General features: G+C 48.3%; 1 protein-coding gene across 2 annotated transcripts in view; it reads right to left on the bottom strand.

The window, feature by feature from the left end:
• REL (REL proto-oncogene, NF-kB subunit) overlaps positions 1-9,169 on the bottom strand; it is a 35,443-nt gene that overhangs the window by 2,730 nt on the left and 23,544 nt on the right. For both annotated transcript variants that reach the window (XM_039716853.1, XM_039716852.1), the window contains exons 5-9: positions 4,758-4,898; positions 1,170-1,274; positions 658-870; positions 242-310; positions 65-139 (exon numbers count right to left, since the gene is read on the bottom strand). In XM_039716853.1, the coding sequence (XP_039572787.1) occupies positions 65-139; positions 242-310; positions 658-870; positions 1,170-1,274; positions 4,758-4,898 (603 nt within the window). The remainder of the gene's footprint in view (positions 1-64; positions 140-241; positions 311-657; positions 871-1,169; positions 1,275-4,757; positions 4,899-9,169) is intronic.

Raw genomic sequence — 9,169 nt, 5'->3', positions numbered from 1 at the left:
ATTTCAAGCAAAGAGAGGGCACTACCTGTTTAAACCACCGTCAAAACCACAGGTAAAAACCTACCTTTCTTAATCGCCTTCCCTTCAGGAGTGACAACAGGGAATGGGGCTACTTTGGGCCTCTCCATCGTGCTTGATCCTGTGATGGAACACAACATGAGTGTGCAGCGTTTACAGGGAACAGCTCCATCTAAACGTAAGCTCACTCAAGCAAGAAGAAAAACACAAATATTTTCCTTACCACAGTCCTGTATGAGCTTCTGCCAAGCCAGCGTTGATCTTTGCCTTTTTGCTTTGTTGCCATATGGATCTACAGAGAAAGGAGTGGAAGGGGAAAGTGTTGCATTTCTCTTTAAGGAAGGAACTTAAGAAGGAAGTTCTCTAAAGGAACTCCCCAGTGGCACAAAGCTGTAGTAGGAATTATTTAAAGGAAAACACTGCAGGCATGGCAGCACTAACAAACCATGCCAGTGTTACCCAACAGTAATTCCTGTATTTTCACTGAAAGAGGGAATAAACTGACTGCTGTAACTTTCAAAACCCACAACTCCACTTTGCCAAAGCAGCGCTGTGGATTTCTTATTAATTTAGCCACTACCAGGAGTGGCTTAATTGACCATGGCTGTTGAGAAGCTCATCTCGTGGCTGGATCCATACCCTTTTCATCTGGCAGGTATCTGAAGTCCATGGGTTCACTGACTTCCTGGTCCGAGGGCCTCCTGAGCTGCATCTTCACGGTGACGGGCTCGGAGATGTCCCTGAGGAACGGCGGCGTCCGGAACACGATGGCGACCTGGCGGTGCACGTCGGCCTGGGAGAAGGAGCCCTTGGCCTCCCAGTTGTCCAGGACAAACCTGACTTCTATGTCATCTAGGCCAGGAGAAACAGAAGATGCTTGTCAAACTGGAAAACCGAGGACTTGCAGCAGGAAAAAAAGGGGGAAGGAGCAAAGTGAGGAGCCTGACTCAGGGTTCAGATCAGAGTAAAGGGCTCAGCTTTAAAGGCACAAGAAGTGCTGGGACCCCACAAACACAGAAGCTGTTCCACCCAGCTCCACACCCAAACCACTCTGAGGTGTGTGGTGAAGGGTTTCAGCCCCTCAGCAGGAAAATGGTCATGGAATGTGTCCATTTGGGAAAAAGGGAGAGAAAAAACCTAGTGCAGGTTACCTTTCTGAACTTTGTCACACAGCAGAAATATTTCGTCTCCTCCTTTGACGCTCCCACAGTTCTTGTTCACACGACAGATTCTCAGTTCTGCGGTGTTGGGAGCTCCTGGAAGCAAACAGGCAGATTGAATGACCTGGAATTACTGTGGCTTTGTCACTGTTGGACAGGAGGTGCTGGGAGTTCAGGCACATGCAGGAGGAGTGTGACACCCTGAAATCCACACAAAGCAATTTCCTCCATACGGGAAATTCAGCAGCAGGGTCTGATATTCCATGATCCTACAAGCACAAGAGACCAGCACTGCTGTGCCACCCACTCCCTAACGACTGCAGAGCAGTCCTAAACACTTCCCCCAGTGACATGGCTGTGCTCAGCCCTGCTGCCCTTCAAGCTGCAGAATTCAAAGCAGTTCTGTGGGTGACTGATTACCTGGTACTGCCACACTTCCCTGGAAAGAGCTGGGCTACCAAGTCAGGAGAATTCCCCTCCATGAGGATCTGGCTGTGGCTCTGTTCTCAGAGGTACTTGGCCATGCAGCCTCTCCTCTGCTCCCCTCTGCAGGTGTCCAGGAGCAGCTCCATAATTTCACACCTTCACCCCAAACCACTCAAACTTCCAGCTCCAGACTGTGGCTGCACACGAACAGCCCTCAGGATAGGTGAGGATGGAGAGCTGCCTCCCAGCATGAATTAGCCCCCACTGAAGGCTGCACACTGCATTCCAAACAATCTCACAGCTATGGGTGACTCCAGTGGGATGGAGCCACGCTCTGCCTGGTGGTGCTTCTGGAGCAGCAGCTCCAAACACATTTAAAGTGTCTGGAATGGTCCAGCTGGTGCAGCTTTGACACCATGAAAGCTCCATGAGGCTCCACCACCACAGGCTCCCCATTCCAGACACAGGAGAAGAAATACAAAAATCAAAGCTCATGGTGTCAACCTCAAAAAAAAAAGAACAAAAAACCAACCAACAAAAAAACAAACCAAACCAAACAAATCTGCTTTAGACTCTCAGTTTGAATCAGTTCCTACCCAAGTACAGCTACAGCAGAAGACAGACTACACCTAGAGCAGAGTTCCTGGTAACCTCTCAGCAGTGCCCAATTACGTAGTTACTATCTGCAGCTATTACTGTCATTATTACAAGTGGGAGCTGCAGCCTCATGTACTACATGACACACACCACTTCATTTGCTGAATGAATCAGAGCCCTTCAAGGGAGGGGAAACCAAACAAAGCCAGAAACAGCACAGGGCCATGTGATTGACAGCGTCACGGCGGGCTTTTCACAGGAAAGGTAAATTAAGAATTGGGAGGAAAAGCCTAATTTCACTTCTGTGTCACTTCTGTATGCTTGAATGGCACTCAACAGCAGAGAATCAAGGAGTGCTCTGGGTTGGAAGGGATCTTAAAAATTGTCCATTTCCAACTCCCCTGCCATAAGCAGGGACAACTTCCCCGATCCCAGGTTGCTCCAAGCCTTGTCCAGGACACTTCCGGGGATCCAGGGGCAGCCACAGCTTCTCTGGGCAATCTGTGCCAGGGCCTCCCCACCCTCACAGGGAAGAATTCCTTCCTAATATTCAATCTAACTCTTCCCTCTTTCTATTTGAAGCTATCACCCCCTGTCCTGTCACTGCACGCCCTTTTGTGAAAAGTTCCTCTCCAGCTCTCCTGCAGTTCTCTTTAGGTCCTTGTAACAGATTTTTGGGACACTCTCCCTCAGTGGAATCTGTTGTTTTGTCCTTAGACAAGGAATTCAGAAGGGACATCAACACACACAAACCCAGCAGCTGTGGATGCACCACAGTGCTGTCAGCAGGAGGCTGAGCCCAGCACCTGCCTCAGAGGGAGATGTTCCTCATCCCTGCCACCTCAGCTCCTGCCCAGTTCCTGTTCCTCACTGCCCTGCACCACATCCCTGGTGACAGACCCCTCAGGAAATGGGCTCCTCACTGAAGATCACATTGTCTTCAACAAGGGCAGGAGAACATGCTGTACCCAACCCCATTTCTCAGAAATGCTGAGCTGCCCCATCTGACTCTTCCTAAGAGTTTTTGATATGCAACTTGGGAAATTTCTGTTCCAAACCAGTTAACTTTAGAAGCATCTGGAAACAGGTGGTGCTGAATTTGAGACACTTGCAGCCTCTGCTAATGGGGCTGCCTGTGTGGTGTCAATATGATTCTTTTGTTTCTCATTACCCAGAGCAAGTGGAGGCTATGAAGGACGAGAAAGTGAAGAAAATAGTGGATTTGAAGTGTCCAAGCTGGCTTTCAGAGCATCTCTTTGCTCCTAACCCGAGCAGATGTGTGCAGGCTCAGAGCCTGGGGTGCCAGGCTGCAGTCCCTGTCCCCTGAGGGCACAGCCTGGCTGCAGGGCAGAGCAGCTCCAAGCAGCCTGACACTTCTAAAAGCAACTGGGATCTGAAACCGAGCAGGGCTGATCTTTACGAGCTGTGGTTGGGTTTATTTACAGGGCTGCTACGCTACGGGGAGGGTTTGGGGTGCCTGCAGTGCTGCCCACAGACACCCCAGCACCCGCCCCTGCTTCCCCCACGGCGCCCAGCCGGCACTGACGTCAGCCCACGAGGGGTAATCATGATTTGGCACATTTCTAAATGGCATCTGAGGCAGGGCTGCAAAGCTGGTGCATCAGTTTTTATCTCAGCCCTGATTATTTCAGTGCAAGGGTTCTCAGTGACACAATGCTCGCAGCTCCGGCTTCTGGATCGTTCTGGAGGAGACTCTAATTGTATCAGAGCCATCTGAGTTCATGCTCAGCATATTCACAATGGTTTGTGCCCACATCAACACAATCCTAACAACTTCAGGAAATGCAGATCTCATTTTATTCACTGCTTTCTGCTAAAATGAGCATGTCAAATATTTAGCATGGAAACACTCATGGTGCAGAAATGAAAAACACTGCAGGAGAGTTTCTCAGGATTAAGAGTTCTTTTGCTACTCTGCTCCCAGAGAGGAGTCCAGCACACACTGCTGGCTAAAATTCTCAGCTGCTGATCCCCTAGGGATGTCCAGTCTTGTGGAATGTGGAAAATGGTGGGAAGAAGGAGTGTCATGTACTTCTGCACCAACCAGGACACAAAAGGCCATCTGACAGCTTCCCACTGGCACAAATCTCCCTTGCAGGTCCCATTCCAGAGCCCTCACAAGGCAAAGGCAAGACTCCTCAAGGGCACAAACAGGCTCCAGAGGACTCTCTTGGAAAGCAGATCAGCCTTGAGGCAGCCATCCATCTCTCACCACTATCACTTTAATCACTTGGCACATCAGGCATGAGCCTTTCCTTGCAATCACTGCTGCTGTGTGTGAACAAGGGCTGGAAAAACACCTTGGTGTGAGTCCAGGAATGCCACGGACAATCCTTACTCTGGCTGGCCAACATTCCACCCTGGGATCACGTCTGAATGTATGCTGACTGTGACACTCATGCACCTGGCAGTCCCCAGCCACAGAAGCGACCCGGAGCTGGCGCAGACCTCAGGAAGCTGACATTCCCAAGCTGAAGGAAAAAAAAAACCGAAAGGGAGAAGGAAAAAGAGCCATTTGGCTGAGGGGGTACTCACTGTTGTCATAGATGGGGTTGGAAATCAGAGGAGGCAGGGCGATGGTGTAGTTGCCGTGCTCGTCGGGAAGGAAGGCTTGGAAGCAGAGCCGCACCACGTTGAGGTCGTACTCGTCGATGTTGTGCAGCTGCTCCTCGGGCACTGCAGCACAGACAGCACCCAGGGTCACTCTCAGAACCAGCACAGTTCCTCACCAAACTGGGCAAGAGGCCTCCACACACGTGCCCCCAGCCCCTGGGGCTGCATGAGTTAATCCCTTGCTCACAACAAACACGCCGAAGCCTTTCACACCTTCCTGCACACAGCAAGGCTCAGCTGTCCCAGCTCTCCTGTTTCTTGTGCCTGGGGTCCCCACCCTGCCTGCCACAACAGTTCCATGTATCTATAGTTTAAAAGTAATTTGTTATTCTTCTTTGTGCGTGATAAAATTTACAAAATTAATATTGTACCAATATTTTGCTACAAAGGGATCCTAGGATCCCATTAAAGATTTTCTGCAGCACTCAGAGACTTTGGCTACATGGTACCATTATTTTCCTCTAGAAACTGAGATGGAAGAAGAGGCAGAAGGCAATTCCTGGGCCAAGAATGAAGCTGGAAGAACAGACACCACCTCCCCACCCCACCAGCACCAGTGTCACAGCTGAACCTTTCAGAGCAGGGATTAGTGGAGCCACTGGGATACAGATTTATGACACAAGAAGGAAAGCCTTGCTGGAAAGGATCCATTTCCTTGCATATTCCTCCCAGTGTAAAGCCCAGCAATGCATAACCCAAACTCAGCATTTCAATTTTGTTCACTCCTTATTTTAATTACAAGACACAGGGCCTGGGGTATCATTACTGAACACTTCAGGTATTCCCAGCTTAATGGACAACTCTGGGAAGAGCAGCCCCCTCTGAATTCTTCACTCTCCTTTAAGGTGTGACACTAAACCATTATGTTGGCATTCAATGCCAGTAAAAATGAGAAACTGGCTTAATTTCACTTAAGTAAAAGTACTGATAATTAAAATAATTACAAGTGTTTCTGTTTCCCCAAACCCCTCCCAGCAGCAGTTCAGCTGTTTCACTCTGCTCACAGTTACCCAAAGCCAGCATGTGCCAAGCCACCAGATCACCAGCTCTCCATTCTCCTCCCCTCCCTTTCAAAGGGCTCTTGCAAGAACAGAAGATTAAACGTGGCTGTGATAAGCAGCCTGGGGACCACGCTGTACTGATTAGATTGCCTGCTCTGACCTTTAGCATTTATGACTGGCTCAGGTCTCCACCCTGCCACGAGTGGGATTCCACAATGCCCACTTGAGTGGCTTCTTCCTTTTACCTTTTGATAAGTGTGAAATTGTAAGTGTGATGAGCTCAGAATACTTTCCACTGGGCGTACTGAGTCCTTCTGGTGCTGTGAATATCAATTTCTCCTGGTCTCTAGTGCAAAGGGAAATCAAGTCACCTTTCCCCTTCACAAGCCTGTGATCTGCAATATTTCAACACAAATACAGCAGCAAGTACAAAACTAAGCAACAACTGTGTGAGCTTCAGAAGTGCTGGGCCCAGGGGAGTTCTGCCTGTGAGCACTTTGCAGGCTGGTGCTGACTGTGCCACCAGACACACAAAGTTTTATGCCTTAATGCACTTCATCAGTTCACCTGCTGACCTGAAAGAGGATCTTTAGGAAAGGGGTTTGGAACAGACAGCTCCTCAGCCTGACCCGGATTTGGCTGGCTCCACAGCCCAGCTGCCTGATTCAGAGAGCACAGAAAGAAAAGTGCACTTCCCAAAGGGCACCCTGCAGAAGGGCTGTCAGGAGAGCAGCTCCAATCCATGCCCTGGCATCATGGCCAGCTCCCAAGGACACCCTGACACCAGGGCTCACGTTCCTGTGCTGTGTCAGCCACTGGTGACCCTGGATCCCTGCAGGGACCCAAGGGGTGCTCAAACCTCAAACCTCTTCACAATCAAACAGATTCAGTGCCTTTGCCTGTCTGTGGGTGGAAGCTGAGCACGAAATCTGGATCTGGCTTCTGACCCTGCATCCAAAGTGAGGACTTTGTGGTTGTGCAACCAAGGCCCTCTCTCACGCTAAAGGAGCCTCAGTGCTGCTCTGTGCCTTCCACAGGGAAATGTGCCTCTTCCTCAGAAACATGGAACAGCAGACTGAAGCCTAAGAGCACTCAAGAAAAGCAAAAATACTCTAGATATGGAGAAAATTAGCAATGCTAATGTTCAAATGATGTCATTTCCTAACTACAAACTTGCGCAAATTCCCAATAAATCTGTCTGACACCTGACACAGGAGTGGTGTGCCAAGAACGGCAAGGGACAGAATCACTGTGTACAGCTCATTCTATTGCAGCAGAACCCACTGCTCCTGATTTGCATGTTTTCATAAACGATTTAATAGAATCTTTAAAAATCTGTCGTTTGAAAGAGGAAGTGTTCAGTCAAGAGTGATTCCTCTTGGGCTATTTTTAACCCTACAAGAAGAACATAACAGTGCAAGAAAAGGAGAACAAGACAGCTGCAACTCCATCTTGTGATGACAAGCTTTAAAAAAGAGACACACCAGATTCCATGTGCATATGAAGAAGCACACAGCTTTTACCGATTCCAAAACAAGACAATCATCCAAACAAAACAAAATGCTGTTATTTTTAACAAACATCTAATCCTGCTCCCTCTGAAGTAAATTTGGGAGCAGCCACTGACTTGGAATGGATGCTGGCTGACACCTTGGGAATATTAAAAGCAAACAAAGCCGAGGCAGACAAACACCCTGAGTAACGCCTGGAGCGCGGCCAGGCGGAGGATGGTCACGGCATCCCATCCCATTCCACCAACTTCTCTGCAGAAGGACAACAGAGGGGTTAAACCTGACAAACCTGAAGTCATTAAAGTTAGGAAACGCTGTCGAAGATTTTGGGAACGCTATGTACTGGAGAGGAGGAGCAGCCACTCCGCCAAGCCCTGCACAAGCAGGAGTGAAACCGGGGGGAGCATCGCACGTGGGAAGGAAAAACGTCACCCCATGTGGCACCTTGGGGGCACAGGTGTGGTGAAAAAAGGCTCCAACACAACACAAGAACCAAAAAAACAAAAAGGGAAGAAGGTCTCTGGTTTTGGCAAGGGTTCAACTTCCTCTTCTGACTGCTGCTCGCTGTGTGGTACCACACCTTAGTGTCTTCATCTGGATCCAGCTGAAAGAGCTGGAGCCCAACCAAAAGCCTGGGTATATTCCTCTGATGGCCCAGTCTAATTACAAAAAAATAGCCTTAACCTGGCAGAAATCCTTTAACTGCAGTTATCTCTGCACACAGGAACACATGAAGGACTATCTGTAAGCTTTACAAAGAACTTTCAGAAGTAACTCACAGAAATTAAAATAATATTTTAAAATAACTAAAATTCTAAGGTAAATATAAGATTATGATGTCAAAAAAGTCCATAAAAATACCAGCAGCACCATGGTAAAAGAAATCCAACCCCACTCACCAAGATCCTGGCAATAGGAGTATCTGGAGTTACAGTCAAACCCGGGGAGGATTTGCTGCTCCTCTGGAAAGATGCTACAATAACCAGTAAATAATTTCATTATAGATCTGTTTACAACTCCTCTGAACAAAATGCTGGTTCCTCAGCTTTACTAAATAATTATCTTGGAAGTAATTCCCTAATCCATTGTCTGCTAAGGTGGGAAGGGAGCAATACAGTCCCAGTGTGGGCAAAACACCCCACCTGAGCTGAACTGTGAACTCCTTCCAACCCGAGCTGGCTGATCCAGGCAGCTCCCAGGCATCAGGTTTGGATTGTCCTTGTCTCTAAAATCCAGAGATGCCCTGCTGGGATTCCACTGAATTCCACTGAGAACCTGCTGGATTTGCTTCTGGAACACAAAACTGGAGACTTTCTAGGTTCAACACACTAACGTGCAAGTCCAAGTTTGGACACAAAATTAAAGATGCTGGTAAAGTCAGGTCTCCTGTCTATTAATTTCTAATTATAGTTTTATAGGTTTTTTAGTATTTCAATAGCTTTCAACATCCAGCAAGGCCAATAAAATGTCATTTATATTATTAAACTGATGGGGTATTAAGGGCTCTGATGTTCACTCACAAGGTGATGCTTCAGGGAAAGTGAAAGTTTATTCTGAACAGTGAAGAGAAATGATAAAGGGTTTGAGTTTTTGACTGATAATTGACACCTGTCAATTATCTCCCTCACACAGAGCCCATCACCCAGCTAATGATGTCAACCTTCTGGAGTGGGCAGAGCTGGAGAAATCTCAACTTAACCTGCATGGAAACTTCCAGGGCAGTGTGGTGTGACACAGTCAGAGAGGGGGCTCTGTGGAGAGCACAGCTCACCCTGCAAAGGGACATCCTGTGACCTTCCCCCGGCAGTGAGGGGCTGCAGGG

Source organism: Passer montanus, unplaced genomic scaffold (genome assembly GCF_014805655.1).
Source record: "Passer montanus isolate IOZ18808 unplaced genomic scaffold, ASM1480565v1 scaffold37, whole genome shotgun sequence".
In the NCBI taxonomy this organism is placed as follows: domain Eukaryota; kingdom Metazoa; phylum Chordata; class Aves; order Passeriformes; family Passeridae; genus Passer; species Passer montanus.
This window is presented reverse-complemented; position numbering and strand designations above follow the sequence as displayed.